Source organism: Pan paniscus, chromosome 6 (genome assembly GCF_029289425.2).
Source record: "Pan paniscus chromosome 6, NHGRI_mPanPan1-v2.0_pri, whole genome shotgun sequence".
In the NCBI taxonomy this organism is placed as follows: domain Eukaryota; kingdom Metazoa; phylum Chordata; class Mammalia; order Primates; family Hominidae; genus Pan; species Pan paniscus.
This window is the reverse complement of record NC_073255.2, coordinates 39489761-39510854: the sequence shown is the minus strand read 5'-3', so window position 1 is coordinate 39510854 and position 21094 is coordinate 39489761. Positions and strand designations below refer to the sequence as shown.

At 38.2% G+C, this 21094-nt stretch overlaps 1 protein-coding gene across 2 annotated transcripts in view; it reads right to left on the bottom strand.

Moving 5' to 3' along the window:
- Positions 1 to 21094, bottom strand: part of NPSR1 (neuropeptide S receptor 1) — a 220460-nt gene that overhangs the window by 181530 nt on the left and 17836 nt on the right. For both annotated transcript variants that reach the window (XM_003811956.4, XM_057302845.1), the window contains exon 2: positions 12530 to 12662. In XM_003811956.4, the coding sequence (XP_003812004.1) occupies positions 12530 to 12662 (133 nt within the window). The remainder of the gene's footprint in view (positions 1 to 12529; positions 12663 to 21094) is intronic.

Genomic DNA, 21094 nt, shown 5'->3' with positions numbered 1-21094 from the left:
ATCTCTTTATTTTGTTTCATTATAATCATGCATATTTTTGTTTTGAATTTTATTATGAAAAAAATCTTAAACTTACATAAAAGTAGAGAGAATAGTATAAAAAAAATAAAGAATCCAATGTACTCACCACCAACCTCCAAGAGTTATCAATATCAATTTTGTACATCTATACATCTCAACCCACCCCCACCCTCAAATTATTTTGAAGTAAATCCCAGACATGTTATCAGTTTACCTATAAACATTTTGGTATGTATCCTTAAAAACTCCTGAAGCATAAAATACATCATGAGCTAGCATAAATACTTTCATTTCAAATTCAAGATTATGGGGCTTTTACTTAGTCTTATCATTTCATGTGTTTTAATTCTCTTTATATTTGTTCATTTGCTTGCTGTTGTCCTTTATGGTGCTTTATGTATTTGTGTTTTGATGTCTTTAAAGAGTTTGGGAAAATTATTGGCCATTATATCTTTAAGTGTTGTTTCTATCCAGTCTGGGCTTTATCATTTTCTGGGAGTCCTTTTCACTACTTCCATATGCTTTTTATTTTCTTTTTGTATTTTTCGTCCTTTCTTTTTTCATGATTCAATCTAATTATTTTCTTTGGACCTATATTCCAGTTCAATGATTTCTTCTTTAGCTACATTTAATTTGCTGCTAAGTTTAACTATTGTATTGTAAGCTTCAGTTGTAATTGTCAGTTCCTAAATGTTTTGTTTTATTCCTTTCTAGGACATTCAATCTTCATTATTTTAAAATTTTAGATTCCAGGCATATGTGTGCAGTTTTTTACACAGGCATATTGTAATACACAGGTGTATTGTAACATATTGTAACTAGTGGAGATTGTGATTCCAGTGTACCCATTACCTAAATAGTGAACACTGTAACCAATAGGTAACTTTTCAACTCTTATTCACCTCCCACCTTTCTCTCTTTTGGATTCCCTAGTGTCTATTATTTCCATCATTTTATCTATGGATGGATATTTAGCTCCCCCTTATAAAGGAGAACATATGTTATTTTATTTGCTTCTGAGTTATTTTACTTAGTATAATGGCTTCTAGCTTTATCTATGTTTCTGTAAAGGACATGATTTCATTCTTTTTTATAGCTGCATAGTATTCTATGGTGTATATATACCGCAGTTTTTTTTTTTTATCAAATCAACCATTGCTGGAGACTGAGCTTGATTGCCTGACTTTGCTAGTGTGAATAGTGCTGCAATGAACATATGAGGGCAAATGTCTTTTTTATATAGTGATTTCATTTCCTTTGGGTAGATACTCAGTAGTGAGATTGCTTGGTGAAATGGAAGATCTGTTTCAAGTCTTTTGAGAAATCTCTATACTGTTTTCTATAGTGGTTGAACTAATTTACATTCCCGCAAAAGTGTGTAAGTCTACCCTTTTCTTCACAGCCTTGCCAGCATCTATTGTTTTTTGATTTTTTAATAATAGCCATTCTGACTGGTGTAAGATGATATCTCATTGTGGTATTACTTTTAATTTCTCTGATGATTAGTGATATTGAGCATTTTTTCATGTGTTTGTTGGCTGCTAGTATTTCTAATTTTGAGAAATGTCTGTTCATGTCTTTTGCCCAGTTTTTAATGGGGTTGTTTGTTCTTTCTCGTTGATTTGTCTTAGTTCCTTGTATATTTTGGATATTAGTCATTTGTTGGAGAAATAATCTGCAAATACTTCCTCTCCAAATAGGCTGTCTATTTGTTGATTATTTCTTTTGTTGTACAGAAGCTTTTTAATTTAAATAAGTTCCACTTGCCTATTTTTGTTTCTGTTCCATTTGTTTTGGGGGTCTTTGTCATAAATTCTTTGCCTAGACTAATGTCCAGTAGAGTTTTTCCCAGGTTTTTTCCCTAAGATTTTTAGTTTCAGATCTTACATTTAAGTCTTTGATCTATCTTGAGTTAATGTTTATATATTGTCATAGGTAGGGTTTCATTCTTCTGCATATGGCTAGCCAATTTTCCCAGCACCATTTATTGAATAAGATGTCCTTTCCATATTGTTTATTTTTGTCAGCTTTGTTAAAGATGGGTTGGTTGCAGGTATGTGGCATTTTAACTGCTTTCTCTATTCTGTTTCATTGATCTATGTGTCTATTTTTGTACCAGTACCATGCTGTTTTAGTTACTACAGCCTTGTTGTATAAAGTCAGGCAATGTGATGCCTCTGGATTTTTTCTTTTGCTTAGAATTACTTTGGCTATGCTAGGCACGGTGGTTCACACCTGTAATCCCAGCACTTTGAGAGGCCGAGGCTGGCAGATCACAAGGTCAAGAGATCAAGACCATCCTGGCCAACATGGTGAAACCCCGTCTCTACTAAAAATACAAAAATTAGCTGGGCATGGTGATGCGCACCTGTAGTCCCAGCTACTCAGGAGGCTGAGGCAGGAGAATCTCTTGAACCCAGGAGGTGTAGGTTGCAGTGAGCCAAGATCGTGCCAATGCACTCCAGCCTGGTGACAGAGTGAGACTCCATTTCAAAAAAAGAAAAGAATTGCTTTGGCTATTCAGGGTCTTTTAAAATTCTATATAAACTTTAATCTTGTTTTTCTAATTCTCTGAAAAATGACACTTGTAATATGATAGGGATTGTGTTGAATCTGTAGATTGCTTTGGGAAGTATGGTCATTTTAATGATATTAAATTTTCCAATCCATGAGCATGGGATGTTTTTCCAGTCATGTGTATTATCTACAATTTCTTTCATCACTTTTTGTAGTTGTCCTTGTAGAGATATTTCATCTCCTTGGTTAAAAGTATTCCTAGGTGTTTTATTATTTTATTTTATTTTATTTTTTGTGGCTATTGTTAAGAAGATCAAGTTCTTGATTTGGTTCTCAGCCTGAAGACTACTGGTATATAGACATGCTACTGATTTTTATATGTTGATTTTGTATCCTGAAAATTCATTGAAGTTGTTGTTAAGTCTAGGAGTCTTTTGGAGTCTGTAGAGTGTTTTCTAAGTATACAATCATGTCATTACTGAACAGAGATAATTTGGTAATTTGACTTTTTTTTTCCAGTGTAGATTCCTTTCATTTCTTTTTCTTGCCTGATTGCTCTGGCTAGGACTTTCAGTGCTATGTTGAATAGGAGTGGTGAATGTGGACATCCTCATTGTGTTCCAGTTTTTAGGGATAATGCTTTCAATTTTTCCTCATTCAGTGTAATGTTGGCTGTAGGTTTGTAATAGATGGCTCTTATTTTGAGGTATGTTCCTTAGATGCCTAATTTGTTGAGGGTTTTTATTATCAAAAGATGTTGGATTTCATTGAAGCCTTATTGTATTGAGATGATCATATGGTTTTTGTTTTTAGTTTTGTTAATGTGGTGAATCATGTCTATTGATTTTATTGATTTGCATATGTTGAATCATCCTTGCATCCCTGGAATAAAACTCACTTGATTGTGATGTATTATCTTTTTAACGTGCTGTTGGATTTGGTTTGCTGGTATCTTGATGAGAAATTTTGCAACTATGTCCATCAGGGTTATTGGCCTGTAGTGTTTTTTTTTGTGTTGTTGTTGTTGTGTCCTTGTATGATTTTGGTATCAGGGTGATACTGGTTTTATAGGAACAGTTAGGAATTGCTTCACATTCATGTTTTGGAATAGATTCAGTAAGATAGGTACCAGCTTTTCTTTGTACATCTGATAAAATTCAGCTGTGAATCTGTCTGGTCTTGAGATTTTTTTTGTTGGAAGATTTTTTATTACTGGTGTGATTTTATTACTTGCTATTGGTCTATTCAGGATTTCTACTCCTTCCTGGTTCAATCTTGGGGGTTGTATGTTTCTGGGATTTATCCATTTCCTCCAGGTTTTCTAGTTTGTGTGCACAGAGGTGTTCATAGTCATCTCTGATGATATTTTTTTATTTCTATAGTATCAGTTGTAATTTCACTGCATTAGTCCATTCTCACAAGGCTATAAAGAAGTAACTGAGACTGGGTAATTTATAAAGAAAAGAGGTTTAATTGGCTCATAGTTCTGCAGGCTGTACAGGAAGTATGATGCTGGCATCTGCTTGGCTTCTTGGAGGGGCTCAGGAAGCTTACAATCATAATGGAAGGCAAAGTGAAGAGGGAGCAGGCACATCACATGGCCAGAGAAGAATCAAGAGAGAGAGAGCAGTGGGGTGCTACACCAGATCTCACAAAAGCTCATTCACTATCATGAGGGCAGTAGGCTGGTGCCCAAGGGGGATGGTCCTAAACCATCAATGAGAAATCTGCCTCCATGATATAATCACTTTCCACCAGGCCCTACCTCCAACACGGGGGATTGTATTTCAACATGCTATTTGGTCTAGGACACACATCCAAACTATATCAATCGTCTTTATCATTTCTGATTGTACTTAATTGAATCATCTCTCCTGTTTCTTGTTTCATCTAGCTAGAAGCCTGCCAATTTCATTTATCTTTTCAAAGATCCAACATTTTGTTTTGTTGACTTTTTGTATCTTTTTTTAAATCTCAATCTCATGTCATTGTGCTCTGATCTTTGTTATTATATTTCTTTTTTTTCTGCTAACTTTGGATTTGGCTTGTTCTTGCTTTCCTTGTTCCTTAGAGGTGTAATGTTAGGTTGTTAATTTGAAATCTTTCTATCTTTTAGTGTAAGCATTGAATTCTATAAACTTTTCTCTTAGAACTGTTTTCACTATATCCCAGAGGTTTTGGTATGTTGTATCTCTACTTTCATTCATTTTGAAATGTTTTTTATTTTTGTCTTAATTTTATTGTTTACCAAAAGGCCATTCAGGAGCAAATTGCTTAGTTTTCATGTTCTTGTGTATTTGTGAAGGTGCCCGTTGGTTTGATTTATAATTTTATTCCACTGTGGTTTAAGAAAACACTTGATATGATTTCAGTTTTTTTTTAATTTATTGAGAATTGCTTTATGGCTAAGAATAAAGTCAATTTGGGAGAATGTTCCATGTACAGATGAGAAGAATGTATATTTTACAGTTATTAAATGAAATGTTCTATAAATGTCTGTTAGGTCCATTTGGTCTATATATAGTTTAAGTCCAGAGTTTCTTTCTTTCTTTTTGTTTTGTTTCATTTTGTTTTGTTTTTTTAGGAGACAGGGTCTCACTCTTTTGCCCAGGCTGGATTGCAGTGGTGCTTACTATAACTTCAAACTTCTGCACTCACACAATCCTTCCAGCTCAGCCTTGCAAGTTGCTTAGACTACAGGCATGTGCTACTATGCTTAATTAATTTTTATTTATTTATTCATTTATTTATTTTGTGGAATTGGGTCTCAGTATATTGCCCAAGCTTGTCTTGAACAACTGGCCTCAAACAATCCTACCACCTCAGCCCCTCAAAGTGCTGGGATTACAAGAGTCAGTTACTATACCCAGAATAAGTCCAGAGATTTTTTGTTGATTTCCTGCCTTGATGATCTGTCTACTGACGTCAGTGGAGTATTGAAGACCACTATTTTTTTTCTATTAATCTTTGTTCTTATATGTAGTCGTAATTTTTGCGAATCTGGGCTCTCCAGTGTTGATTGTGTATACTTTACAATAGTTCAATCTTCTTGTCGTTTGAACCTTTTATCATTATATGATGCCATTCTTTGTCTTGTTTTTTTATTGTTGGTGGTTCGATGTCTGTTTTATCTAATATAAGAATGACTACCCCTGCTTGCTTTTTTTCCCATTTGCATGATATATATTTTCCCACCCCTTTACTTTGAGTCTATAGCTGTCTTTAGTCAGTAAGTGGATATCTTGTAGGTAGCAGATAGTTGAGTCTCTTTTTAATCCAATTTTCCACTCTATATTTTAAGTGGAATATTTAGGCCATTTGTATTCAAGATTAATATTAATATGTGAGGTTGTGTTCCTGTCACAGTGTTGTTACTTGGAGTTTCAATTGTGTTGTTGGTTTACAGGATCTGTGAGCTTTGTATCTGTGTGTCCTTTTATGATGATGAGTATTGTTCTTTTGTTTCCATGTTTAGAACTCCTTTGAGCATACCTTGTAAGTCTGGTCTAGTATTGACAAATTCCCTTAGCATTTATTTGTCTGGTTAAGACTTGATTTCTTCTTCATTTATAAAGCTTAGCATGGCAGGATGTGAAAATCTTGGCTGGCACATTTTTTCTTTAAGGAGGCTAAAAATAGGCCCCTGATCTCTTCTGGCATGTAGGGTTTCTGCTGAGAAGTCCACTATTAGTCTTATGAAATTTCCTTTATAGGTGATTAGACACTTCTCTCTGGGCACTCTTAGGATTTTTTCCTTCATGTTGACTTTGGATAGTCTGATGACTATACGTCTTGGTGATGTTCTTTTCACGATGTGTCTTCTAGGAGTTTTTTGAGTTTCTTGTATCTGGGTTTCTAAATCTCTCCCAAAACCAAAGAAGCTTTTCTGAATTATTTCCTCAAGTAGGTTTTCCATGCTTTTTCTTCTTCACCCTTTGAAATACCTATAAATTGTAGGTTTGGATGCTTTACATAATCCCATATTTATCAAAGGCACTAGGCATTTCTTAAAATTAATTTTTCTGTATTTTTTTCTTACTGGTTTAATTCAAAAGATGTCTTCTAGTTCTGAAAGTCTTTCTTCCACTTGGTCTAGCCTGTTATTGAAGCTTTCACTTTTATTTTGTTTTTCCTTCAATAATTTTTAAATGTCCATTTCTTTTATTTTAGTGGTATCTATCTCTTCTTGCATGTCCTGAATTGTTTTCTTTGTGTTGGTTTTCAATTTTCTCTTGGATCTCATTGAGCTTTTCAAAAATCAATATTTTGAGCCCTTTACCTGATATTTCAAATATTTCATCTTGGTTAGAATCCATTATTGGAGAGTTAGTGTGATCCTTTGGGGGTGTTGTAGCACTCTATTTTATTCATACTTTCCGAGTTATTTCTCTGGTTCCTTCTCATCCAGATAAGCTATCTCTTCTTATTTTTTTTAAATTTGCTTTTATTTGGATGTGACTTTTTTCCTCATCTGAGGGTATGTCTATAGTTTATGTTGTGTAAGGTCCTTTGGATTTGGTTCTGGGTGCTTTCAGTGGCAACGAGTCTGTATAAGCGTTTCTTGGTAATGGGTAGTCATTGTATGGTGGCTTTCCCAAATGCTGGTTGTAGTAGCCGTGTACTGGGTATGTAAGGAGGCTCACTGCCTCCTATAAGGCTGGGTGGCAGAGGTCTCAGGAGGCTTATTACATTTTCCAGTGCTGTGCAGTTATGTCATCAGATTTCTTTTCTTTTCCTTTTTTTTTAAATTTTTTTTAGAGACAGGGTCCCACTTTATTACCCAGACGGGAGTGCAGTGGCATGATCTTGGCTCACTGCTGCCTTGACCTTCTGGGCACCAATAATTCTCCCATCTCAGCCTCCCTGGCAACTGGGACTACAGGTGTGCACCACCATGCCTGGCTAATTTTAAAAATTTTTTGCAGAGATGGGGGTCTCACTATGTTGCCCAGGTTGGTTACGAATTCCTAAGCTCAAGTGATTTGCCGGCCTTAGCCTCCCAAAGTGCTGGGACTACAGGCATAAACCACCATGCCCTGCCTAGATTTCTTTCTTTTCTTTTCTTTTTTTTTGAGACAGAGTCTGGCTCTGTCGTCCAGGCTGGAGTGCAGTGGCACAATCTTGGCTCACTGCAAGCTCCGCCTCCTGGGGTCATGCCATTCTCCTGCCTCAGCCTCCCGTGCAGCTGTGACTACAGGCGTCCACCACCACACCCAGCTAATTTTTTGCATTTTTAGTAGAAACGGGGTTTCACCGTATTAGCCAGGATGGTCTCGATCTCCTGACCTTGTGATCTGCCCGCCTTGGCCTCCCAAAGTGCTGAGATTACAGGCGTGAGCCACTGTGCCTGGCCCCAGATTTCTTACTGTATTGTGCAGTTCAACCTCCAGGCCAGTAGGTGATGCTTATGGATAAAGTTCAGCTGCAGCTGACTCAAATGGATATATACTTGATTCTTGTTTACTGGGAGAAGTTCTGCTGACTTGGGCAATGGGCTGATCTGTGAAATGCACAGTGGTCTGAGATCCCTGCTTAGTTCTGGAATGGGGGCCAAGATGGGTGGGCTAGACTAAGCAAGCTCTCCTACAGTTCTCCCAATGGCAGGCAGAAGCATTGGCTCTGAGGCAGGGTCTGGTGGGCAGCTGCCAAGTGCCTGGAGATGTGCCTAGGCATAGAGTCTGGAAACCTCCACTGTCCCAAGTTCTCTGCACAGGAAGTGGGGGAAGCTTAAATTCCTAATCTAGAAGAGTTGGTGCTTCAAATGCCTGGAAATATGTCTGGGCATCGAGTGCAGAGAGCTTTGCTCTACCAAGATCTCTGCACGGAGGGGCAGGTCATGCTTCTAATTTAGACAATCAGGTGTGTCAAAAGCCTGAAATATGCCCCAGCAAGGTGGAGAGAGACCACTACTGCCACAAAGTTTTCCTGGGGAATGTAGGAGTAGCTCAAGCTCCTGATCTGGAGGAGCAGGTGCACCTCGAGTTGGGTGATATGTCTGGGGAAAGAGCAGAGAAACTGCAGCCACAACAAGGTCTTTGCATGGGAGGAAGAGGTGGCTCAAACTCCTAGTCCATTGGGGCAGGTGTGTTAAATGGCTGGAATTACATCCAGGTGTGGAGTGTAGGAACTGCCACTACACCAAGTTCTTTGTGTGGAAAGGGAGTTCTTTGTGTGCTCAAGCTCCACTGTTAAGGGGGCAGGTGCACCAAAAGCCTGGAGATAGGACATTCAACCTTTATTTTGTAGCTTCTAAACAGATGAGCAACAGTTATAAATTCTGTATCTTGATAATGCCAATAGATGGATCTCTTGTGCAACTCTTCGTTATCTATTTTTCTCCTTGTTTTTCATCAATTATTGTATTTTTGCATTCCTGGTTATTTTTTAATCAAGTGCTGAACGTTGTGCATGGAAAATTATAGTTAATTTGATGATGGGATAATGCCTTCTTCCTCCAAAGAAGATTTATTTTTGCACTGGCAGATGGTTTGTGTGCATGCAGAGGTAGATCATCTGATTTCATTCAGGTTTGGGGTTGTATTTAATTTTTTGGTGAGGGCTGATCCATTTTTAGTTCACTCTTACTTGTAGGTTGTATCTTTTCAGCAGTACCAATGGAAACCCTGGAATATTTATCAAAGCCAGTATGCTTTGGCAAATTAATTTTTGCCCCATCAGTCCAGTGAAACTGCCCAAAGCTCTACTCAGGTTTTCAGCCTTCCAGTTTCTGCTTTTAAATCAGCTAATACTTTAAGGGGATAGTGGTGTCAAATAATGTATTTATCTCATAAAATTTTCTGCTCTATGAAATCTTGGCCCCTCAAGTCTTAATTGTCTTTGGCAGCTATGTGATACCTTCTAAAAAATGTTTAAATTTTGTCCAGCTTTTCTAATTATTGTAGGTAGGCGTATTGGCCTAAAACCAGTTCAAAATTTTTGTAAGCACAGCACATAATATATGATATGGTTTGACTCTATGTCCCCACCCAAAACTCACCTTGAATTGTAATAACCCCCATGTGTCAAGGGCAGGACCAGGTGGAGGTAATTGGATCATGAGGGTGGTTTCCCTATGCTGTTGTTGTGATAATAGTGAGTCTCACAAGATCTGATGTTTTATAAGCATCTGGCATTCCCCCTGCTTGCCCTCACTCCACCTTGCTGCCTTGTGAAGAAGGTACCTGCTTCTCCTTTGCCTTCTGCCATGATTGTATTAATAAGTTTCCTCAGGTCTCCCTAGCAATGCAGAACTCTGAGTCAACTAAACCTCTTTCCTTTATAAATTACCCAGTCTCGAGAATTTCTTCATAGCAGTGTGAGAACAGACTAATACAACATACTATTGAGTTATCACTGTATATCTTATGGTTTTATACAATTTAGAATAATTTATTTTTAGCCATGACATATGTAACTATAAATATGAATGTGTATTTTTCTTTGTCTGTTTATCATTGTAACTAGTTCCAGGGTTCTTTTTTAGGGAGCAACTTCCTTTGTTAAAAAAAAAAAAAGCCTGATACTTGTTTTTTGGAAGTTGTGGGGTCTCTGAGATCACGGTTTGGTAGTGGTAAGAACAAAGCAAAACAAAAACAGAGGAAAGTATTAAAATTTTTTGGCACAAGATACTAGACATTTAGAAGAGAGAGCAGAATAGTGAGGCTGAAGCAAGGTAAAACTGAGACATTTCTTTTTTTTTTTTTTTTTTTGAGACGGAGTCTCACTCTGTCGCCCAGGCTGGAGTGCAGTGGCATGATCAAAATGAAACATTTCTGATGGCAGCTGAATGTTCTGAGAAAATGAAATATTTGCTCTTAAGATATTTACTTTTCTGTGATACAATATCATTATATTACCTGAAATATTCAGAAAAGTCCTTTAAACAAAGAAAGTCATACTTTTGTGGATGATTTTAAAGAAAATAAAGGAAAGGAGGGTGCTTTGCGTGTCTCATTAGGGACAGCATGAAACAACCGCAAAAAAAGAGGAGCTCAGAAAGATGAGATACTGGTGAGAGAGAGCAAGAATTTAGTGGAAGGAGGAAGCAAGAAGCAAAAGAGAAGTAAAAATATAAATTCCACAGAATTTGAAGAAATCTTAAGGAGGACATTGACATACGATGGGGGACTCAAACCACATTTTTATATATGTCTCAAAGCACAGGGCCCCTCAGTTGATGCCTGGGTAACTTTTATATGCATACTCAAGACTCAAGTATGTATTCTCACCTCCTTTACCAAAGGATCTGTGATCATGCTAAAATGTGTATGAAGGAAATTTCAATAACATATAAATTCAATCTCAGACCATTGAGCTTCAGTCCTAGACCTTTGGCAATGTTTTTCATTTCAGGAATTCTTCATTTAAAATGCTTCTGACCTGACCCCTAGAGTTTTTCTAGAAACAATGAACAAATAAAAACACTGTCCAGGAGATGTACATGAAATTAAGCCCAGATTAATACAACGATGATGAATTAGAATAGAACACACAACTTTTGTCTTTGATAATATGTAGTGAATTTTCAATTATCATTTGTTTATTGTTTATGAAAAAACTTTTAAGTTTCAAGCTGATATTCTTGCCACCTCTAAATCCTTTCATTCTGAAAGAATATGTAGTTCCATACAACATGCATTACCGCACTGTAATCGAAGAAATATAATGAAAATAAGCTGTGGCATCCTCATCCAGGGATATTTGTCTCTAAGCATTTGCTGGATGATCCTAATTACCTCTACTTCTACAATTATAGGAGTGAAAAATTGGAGTTCTTGTTGGTAGGAAAGATTGAAGAAACTTTCCCCCATCCCAGGTTCCATCTTCAGAACTCTTGCTCCTTTTACCTTCTCTGTATTTTTCACTGGTGCCTTGGATGTTTACCCTGGCCACTGCAGCCCAGCTCAAGCAGGTGGGCTTGTTATACTTTGTTAGAAAGAAAAAGGGGGATTTCAGGTTACTAACAATGTATGGCTAAGATTCTCTTGTAAGTTACAGTGTCATATATTTTTGAAATATTATGGCTCAAGACTAAATTCTAAAGAGCTCCACTACCATTACTACAGCTGAGATAACAGTACAGGTTGAAATGTACCAAATAGCCCTTTCTGAAAGTCATTTGCCATCACTCCTTGTAAGCATTTAATATTTAAATTTTTCCTTTTGCATTTTTTTTTTCTATAGTCTGATCCAAATTAAGCTAATATAACAGCCATCTTGCTCCCAGAGCTTAGGACTCCAAGTGTGGCTTATGCTGGACCTTCTGTGAATCTCATTTTCTCACTTTCTTTCTGGCCTGTAGAACAGGACTCTTTCCCTGGTTGTGTTTTTCTTTTCCTTTTGAACATGAGCTCTACTCATGTCTTTGGGGCCCTAACTTTCACAGATCATTTTCTTCCTTGAGAATATTTCACCATTCCTCTACTAGGTGTGCTGTGCTCACTCTTCTACTGAATGGTCATTTCCAAAGTCTACACTTAAGCATCCCGATCCTGGAGATTATATTACTTCATTATACTACCCCCAGTAGTGGTGTTACACATCATTTGCATTTCAAAAGCAATGTCCACAGGCTTTAATCTGCAAAGTACTCAAGACTTAACATTAATAATTTAATAGAGATAGTGCTGGTACATTTTCTGGGATGTATTCCTTAAGCTTATAATGCAGGATGATATGGTAATATCACCTTAGTGAACTATGGAGGCTACTGTGTATAAAAACAGGGAAACCCTATAGAACCATTTGGTGATACTGATAATGATATTTCCATTAGTGTAGTGAGTTACTTTTATAATGAAATCTTAGAGGCATTCATATGTGTTAAGTATGCCAGAGGAAATATTCAAATATAGGTTTTATATTCTTTCAGAAATTATTCCCAAATTGACCGATGCGTTACATTTTTTTTTTTTGATAAAATTCATTAAAAGCAGGAAGCCATAGGGACTTCACATATAGCTTCCTGCCTCTCACTTGCATAGTTACTTACCTGTGATGGCCAGCTGAGTCACAAAGAAGGTCATTCTTGACTTCTTCTTTCTCCTCCATGTGGAAAAAAGCACAACGGAGTTTCCAACAATGGTAAAAACAAAGAGGACCCACAGAGTTATCAATTGCTCAGTCTGCAAGAAACAGAGAAAAATAAAACCAGTGTGCCAGTGAGAACCGGAGTTCTTTACAGAATGCATGCCCCAGGCTGGATTTCTTCCTCCTAGCCACATATCCCTACCTTTGGAAGCTCTACTCTCAAGAAAACAATGACAAAATGGTCTTCATTTACACCAGCTGCAGAGTAAATTAATGCACCTTTTAAAAATCTTTTGGAAATATATGTCAAGAGACAAAAAGTTTGTATTCTTTGGTCAAGTAATTGTAACACTATGTGAAAAGTAGGTCAAGATGTGAAAAAGAACACCCCTGTCACAAATATGTCCATATTTATTATAAAAAGAAATTAGAAATTGTTTAAAGATAACAGGGTAGCTAAGTAAATAAAGCACTTCAATTCAGTGAACTATTACAGCGTAGCTATTAACAATGACAACCATGAAGACTATGTAGCAATATTAAAAATACCTATAATATAATGGTAAGTGGGAAAACATGATAAAATCATATACTGGGTATGATTACAACTCTGTAAAATTATATACATGGCAAAAAGGCTGAAATACAGTAAAATGTTAAAAGCAGTCATATTAGGGTGTAATTATGGGTTATCTTTTGTTCATTTGACAGAATTTTATAAGACAGTAATATTAAAGTTCTACTGAAGAATGTTTCTGTGGTTTGAATGTGTCCTCCAAGGGTTTATATGTTGAAATTTAATCCCCAAAACAATGGAGTTAAGGTAGAACCTTTAAGAAGTGACTAGGTCATGAAGGCTCTGCCCTCATGAATAGATTAATGTTGTTATTGTGGGAGTGGATTAGTTATTGCAGGAGTGGGTTACTGATAAAGGAATGAGTTCAGTCCCCCTCCCTTGTCCCTCTCTCACCCTCTGACTTTCTGCCATGGAATGATGCAGCAAGAAAGCCCTCACCAGATACCAGCACCTTCCCAGACCCTGGCACTGTAGAAATAAATTACTTTTCTTTATAAATTACTCAGTCTTTGGTATTCTGTCATAGCAGCATGAAACAGATTAAGATAAATGATTAATTAGTAAAAAAGAAAAAAGCGGGAATGCTATGAATCTGACAGTCCTTCTAAGAAATATATATTTTTTTTGTGTGACAGAGTCTCGCTCTGTCACCCAGGCTGGAGTGCAGTGGCATGACCTTAGCTCACTGCAAGTTCTGCCTCCCAGGTTCATGCCATTCTCCTGCCTCAGCCTCCCAAGTAGCTGGGACTACAGGCACCCACCACCACGCCCGGCGAATTTTTTTGTATTTTTTAGTAGACACAGGGTTTCACCGTGTTAGCCAGGATGGTCTCAATCTCCTGACCTAGTGATCCACCTGCCTCAGCCTCCCAAAGTGCTGGGATTATAGGTGTGAGCCACCGCACCTGGCCTTCTAAGAAATTTTTTATGAGCATCTTCATGAGTCCTACACTTTATCAATCTGATATTTAGGCTCTCCATCCTGGATTTACAGATCAGTTTCTGAGATCCTAGGTGGAGGTCAGGGCCTTGGAACTGCAGAACTGTGGAAATGAGGATAGGCATTGTGGTGATGTGGGGGGAGGATGAGGGCTGCACAACTAGAGTGGGAGGATGACAGGGTTGGAGGGCTCTGCAGATATATTGTGTCCAGCATACATATGTCACTTCCCACTTGGAGGCAGCATCTTTGCTCAGCTTCAAGCCACACACTTTTTCTCTGGTTCTTTGATGACTAGAGGGGTCATATCCTGCATAACTCATTTCTCTAGCAGTCTTGAAATGGGTGATAAAGCATCAAGAATAAAAACTAATTGTTATGCAAAGGACCGTACTGAGTGGAGGGAGTGAGTTTTTGTAAGAGAATTCTCCCCTTTGAGATAGATGGACAACAGTGCTGTCAGTAGCAGACACAGCAGGAGAGGCCTTTGATGTCGTAGACTGACACTTCCCATTCAGGTGGTGTGCCAGCAGTGGGACATAAACAAGTGATTTGAATTTGGAGGACCTCTCTTAAAAAACACTGGAACAACTTGCAGACTAACCTAAGCAGCCCGGTGGCTTGGAAGTCTCCATCAGAAGGTCTCACTGACACCATGGTGCTGACAGATGAAACAGTTGAGGGACAGGGTTGGGGATAATGTGTCTATGTTCCTCAAATTGTTCTAATATAATATTCTATCAGGGAGGATGATGGTGCCCTGGGGGTGTCTAGGTTCAGGAAAGAGCCCATCAAGCAGGTGACCTGGCAGGTAAGGTATGACAGAAGGCCATCAGATACTTTCAGTCTCTGGAATGAGCTTTGGTGTGAATGGCCCAGGGCAGTGCTGTGACACAGGTTCTGGGCCAGCCCTCCTGTGCCAAGCTCTTCAGTAGTTCTCTTTCTTCCCTATTCCTTGTTAACATTCTGAGTCTTCTAGGGAAGCGCCCCAATTTTCCAGAAGCTTTTCCACCTGTGTAGCATGAGCTTGGCTATGAGCAGCTGCACATGGCAGAGGCCTTTGGAAGGTGCTTCTCAAAGTATGGTCCATGGCTAGGGTAATTATGTAACCTGGTTTGCCTAGGACAGTCCTAGTTGTCAACTGCTGTCCCAAGATAATTATTTAAATTGCCCTTTCTCTCTCAAAAAGTGTCTTTGGTTGGATAGTCAATTATATAATCACCCTATCCATGGTTCCCAGTGAGTGGGCTCCAAATATCATAGCCCAGTCTATATCAATCCCTAAAGATGAATTACTCTCTCTCTCTCTCTCAGCTTTGAAAGATTTAGGGGATTTAGAGGTTTGGGTTAGTTCATGATGTGATATGGGGTCCCTGGAGACCTTTCCAGAACTGTGCTCATTGAATATGGCACTTCAACGCTAGAGTTAAAGGAGTTCACAGCTCTAGTGGGTCACCTATATCTACTTCCGCAACCCCATGCTGGAGGCTGGCATGGCCTCACCTTTCTGGCTAAGGCCACCCTACATGTCTTTGGTACTGCTAGGAGGCTGAGGAAGTGTTCAACACACTGTCCAGCTGGAAAAGAGGTGCTATCTATCTCTTCCGCTGCTGCTGTTCATCCACGTGGGAGAAGAAACTGAATCCACAAGGCCCTGCATACCTCTACTTACCTTGTAGTTGCTTGATGTTGCAATGTGTTCACGGATGTAGGGTGAAGGGTGTCCTGAGATCAAAGTTAACAGCAGTTGACTGGAGCTAAAACTGTCAAAGGGGCAAAGTTCCATCCTCACCCCTGTGCCCAAAATGACAGGAAAATACAGCTGTGCATCAATCTTCTATGGCCCCTGCCAGCTGGAACCATCCTCCAGGAATGGGTAACCAAAAAGAATGTTGGCATTTCCCATCCTAGTAAAGGGAAGATTGAGACCCAACTCTCCCTCAGGTTGGGACTTGGTCTGGGGATGGAGGCAGGGCAGAACTTGAGCCTACAGAATGAAGAGCTGAAAGGGTCCCAAAGGATTGTGTCAAGAAGTGGAAGAAATCAAGAGTTTAGGACTATGCAGACGATCTGCCTGACACAAAATATACAACATAAAAAGTGCACTATATATATACATACACATTACTTAGTAATCATAGAGTAAAAGCCCATATAATTATTACCAACATCATTAAAAAAAAAAAAAAACCTTTATCAACACCAGAAAGCCCTTCCTGTGCCCCATGTAAAACTCTATTCTGTCTCTTCTAGAAATTACCTCTAACCTGATTTCTACTTATTTAATATTTACTGTTACCACTTATACATGCATCCAAAAAGAGTGCTGCCTGTTTTCCAGCTTTATAGAGTAGTTTTATGCTATGTGTTTCTTTTGTCTTGACTCTTTGGTTTATGATTGCAATATTCGTTCTTGTGATTGCAAAGAGCTGCAGGTTTTTCATTTTTATTCCTATATAGTACTCCATGGTGTGACTATGCTGCGATTTATTGATCCCATGTATTTGATAGACAATTGGGTGGTTTCCAGTTTGAAGCTATCAGAAACAATGCTATAGGGTACCGTACTTTTTTTCTCCAGTACATATTCTAGGTATGGAAATGCTGGGACATGGGAGAAACAAATCTTAAACTTGACTAGGTTATGCCATGATGCTCTCTTTAGTGGTTCTGGGTAGCTTTACAGTTTTCTTCACATTTTTTATTCCTAAGTATTTTATATTTTAAAATTTCTATTTTAAATGACATATTTCATTTACACCATTGTATTTCTCTAACTGGGTAATGTTGGTTTATATAAAAATAACTTACTTTCATATATGTACTTTGAAGCCAGCCAAGCTATAAATTGTTTCACTAATCTTAATTGTCATTTCATTAAGTCTTTTGTATTTTTAGTGGAGATTATCATATCAATGGCAAATAATTTTCTTTCCGACTTTCAAAGATTATTTATATTTCCCATTTTTTTGCATTGGTTAGAAGTTTCAGAACAATGATGAGGTTATAATATGATAGAAGGCATTCTTGTTATGCGTAAAATCAATAAGGTTTTCTCTGGTGGTTTATCTATTATGGTCATATCATGTGAGCTTCGTAAATATTTGCTATGCAATTCTTTACATAACATTTCTGCAATTATTTTTATACTGTTGATGAATTATCTAGATAAGATCAATTTTTGATATTTTTTGTCTCATTTGTGATCAATTTTAACATTTTGTATTTAGTATTAGGATTAGTTTATTTCTAACTAGTAGTAGCACCATTTCAGTTTATACTTATAAATAAAACTGTTGCATATTATTATTTAAGTGATTTCTATACTAATTTTAAAGTCTACCTTTTATTACTAATAATTTTTGTTTACACATTTTAATGAAATATTTTTATTTGGCTTGTGATTTTATGTCTATTTCATCTTCAATTACATAACTTACAGTAAGTCCTCACTTATCATCATCAATAGGTTCTTGGAAACTGTGACTTTAAGTGAAACGAACTAGCAGGCCCAGAATAACATCATTTCCTTCAACATTATGCCATTGATAAGAAAAAGAAAAATCACTGGTTTTATTATATGTAGTTTCGCTTAAAGTCACAGTTTCCGAGAACTTATCAAAACACTCGGATGATAAGTGAGGGCTTACTGTTCTTTTCTTTCATAACTCTTTTTGCCTTGAACTATTTCCTAATATTAATTTTGCCATACTTGATTGAATCATATTTCTATTTTAATGGTATATCTTTGTTTATCTATATATTTCTAACTATGTTGTTTCATTTGCTACCAAGTATTTCTCCTGTAAGTAGAATATAATTTTTGTTTTTGACTTAAACTGACAGTCTATTTTTAATAATGACACTGATTCATTGTAATTTATTGTGTAACCGATCTGTAAGATCTTACAAGGTTTTTAAAGTTTGTTTTTGTACTTTAAAAATATTTTCTTTGTCATTTGTGTTTTTATTTTAATTTGTTCACTAGTAATTTGAAACAGTTATTCTCTTTTATCGCATGTTAACTTTAAAAAATTTAAGACATTGAATGCTTAATTTTTAAGTAACCATTAAAAATCATTCAAATTTGACTTCACACTGAGAAATAAAATTAATTAAGAGGCTTTAAAACTATTTTATTTCCCCAACCCCAGGTTCTGTTAAAATAATCTGTGATTTTAAAATTTAGATTATTAGCATATTCTAGTATAACATACTTTTCTTTTTAGGAGATCATATTCTGCTTTCCATTGTTTACAGTGAAGTTTATAAGAATTTCTTTTTTTTTTCTTTTTTCTTTTTTTTTTTTTTTGAGACAGAGTCTAGTTCTGTCACCCAGGCTGGAGTGCAGTGGCGCAATCTCGGCTCACTGCAAGCTCCGCCTGCCGGGTTCACGCCATTCTCCTGCCTCAGCCTCCCGAGTAGATGGGACTACAGGCACCCACCACCATGCCCAGCTAATTTTTTGTATTTTTAGTAGAGACGGGGTTTCACTGTGTTAGCCAAGATGGTCTCGATCTCCTGACCTCATGATCCGCCCTCCTGGGCCTCCCAAAGTGCTGAGATTACAGATGTGAGCCACCGCGCCCGGCCACTGTGTCCCTTTTCTTAATGCAATGTCCTTTCAAGCTCTGCTGAGAATACAAATAAGAGATTTTCCAAGATTTACTCCTGTTTCTTTTAGGGGATCTGTTTCATAAAGAGAAGCATGTTAATGCCTTAAAGCAATTTCTTCTTTAAAAATTGCAATTCGCTGGTCGTGGTGGTGCGTGCCTGTAGTCCCAGCTACTCGGGAGGCTGAGCCAGGAGAATCGCTTGAACCCGGGAGGCAGAGGTTGCAGTGAGCTGAGATGGCACCACTGCACTCCAGCCTGGAGATAGAATGAGACTCTGTCAAAAAAAAAAAAAAAAAAAGAATTGCAAAGCCTTGTATCATATCCAGCATTTTTTTCTGAGCCTGGATGGTGCTGGGGGATGGTTTATTTCTGCACTTGTCCAGAACTGTATTGGTCTCTGTTGAACTTTCATTCTTGGATGAAGAAGGAAGAGAAAAGTTAAAGCACTTGTGATGTTTCTTTGCCAGGTCAGAAATCCACGTCTCCATGGTGGGAGAGGTGAGAACAATGTCTGGGAGCAGCCAAAGAAGGAGGCAAGGGTGGAATGTGAGGAAGATAGTAGATACAGGACTGTTTTCCTTACTGAGGCTCTGTCTTCACTGGCACCATCCATGGCCTCGCCCAAGTTTTACTTAGCCAGCTGTCCACACTCCTTTAGCTGGGAGAAGGCACTGGCCAAAATCCTTTTTTGTGAGGTCTGCAGCATTCAGTAAACCTCCCACAGAAATTTGCTCACTGGAGATGGCCCCAGCCTCAGTGGATGGACTCTGAGGAGTGGAATCCCCTGGGGCTGGTCTCTTCTCTACTGACCTCCCCAGGAAGGCCTTTACTTCCTGTCAGAGAGCAGACGAATCTGTCGGCCCCTCCCTCAGAATGTCTTACCTACTCTACACCTTGTGGACATTCCTCCAGTTTTCCAGCAGGTGGAAGGGAATAGGGAAGTCATCGACCTTCCCTATTTTCTACTTCTGATATGGAAGCCTTTTCAACTGAAATTACGTTCTGATAGCCTTTTGGATGAGAATTGGAAAGAGGAAGAGAATAAAATCAGTGAACCCAGGGTAGTTTTGCATTGGAAGTCAACGTTACATTTTCAGACTATATCTCTCTTTCATGTTCTCCTTTCCTCATATAAATACAGGCAGGCCATGTTTCCAGAAAATCAATGCTGAAGTGAGTAAATGGTCTGCTTTTCACATAGAGCGTCGGCATTGATGACTCTGGCAGCAAAGTTCACATTTCCAGAAATGAAGTTTCTGCCTAATGGAAGAGGCTTCTGGTCCCCAGTGGGCAGAAAATGGCTGCCTTCTTCATCTTTGTAGAGTACAATCCGAGCCAAGGGATCCAGTCTTTTCAAAGTAGTCCCGGGGCTCAGATCTGCATTGTTGGAAGTTCAGAGTGACAAACACTGCATATCAAATCACCCTGGTTTGATGTATCAGTGAATTGGAAATCATTCCCCGGGGCTGGTGAGTCAGTGATCCCTTGGACTGGGCTTTTGTTCTTGGACTATGCTTTGGGATGGTAAGTCCGAGGAGCTCTGTAAACAGGTTGGAGTCTATTTTCCTTTGATTGGCTGATGTCTGTAGGGCAGGCTGAGCAAATCCTATAAATCAAACCCTCCCCACCTCCACATCTTTTGGAGTTTTCTGTTGGAAGATAATCTCACCTTACTTCATAGGCTTCAGAACACTTCCAGACATAGGAAGCCTCCCCGGGCAAATGCTTTTGGGGTCTTCCTAAGAGCCATGTTGATTTATCTGTTTATGAATTCATCTAACATCTATTAATTTCCTACTCTATGCCAGACACAGTGTAAGGCGTTGGTGCTACAAGAGAATAAAACAGGTAGAGTGTGTAAGTTATACTCAGTCAAATTTAAATCCCGTTTCACTGACTAGTACAGGGTCATTAAGTATGAAAACACTCAGCTGCTTGCTCCTTTATTCGCAGCCGTATTATGCGTGCATGTCCCCCTCCCCACCCACAGGCACACAGAGACACACACAAATCCCAGGATAATCTGGAGAGTCATGGTAATGGGGACTGAGGAAACAATTTCAGAGGAGTGAGAATATCACAACTAGGTGAGCCTTGTGGACGAAAAGTTGATAGGCTTTGAAAGCAACCTGACCTGGACTCAGTTTTTGCTACTTGCTGGATGTGTGATAGGTTGTAAGTGATAACCTCTCTGACCTCTTATTTGTAAAATGAGGATGAAGACAAAACCTATCTCAGGATAGTTGTGATGGGTAGATAAGATGATGAAGATGGAGATTTTTAGCTCAGTGCCTGTTACATAGTAGATATGCAATAAAAATTGGTTTATCTCCGCCCTTAGGTTTGTGGACTACATATGTACATTTGAGGGGTGATAACTAACTCACTACCTTT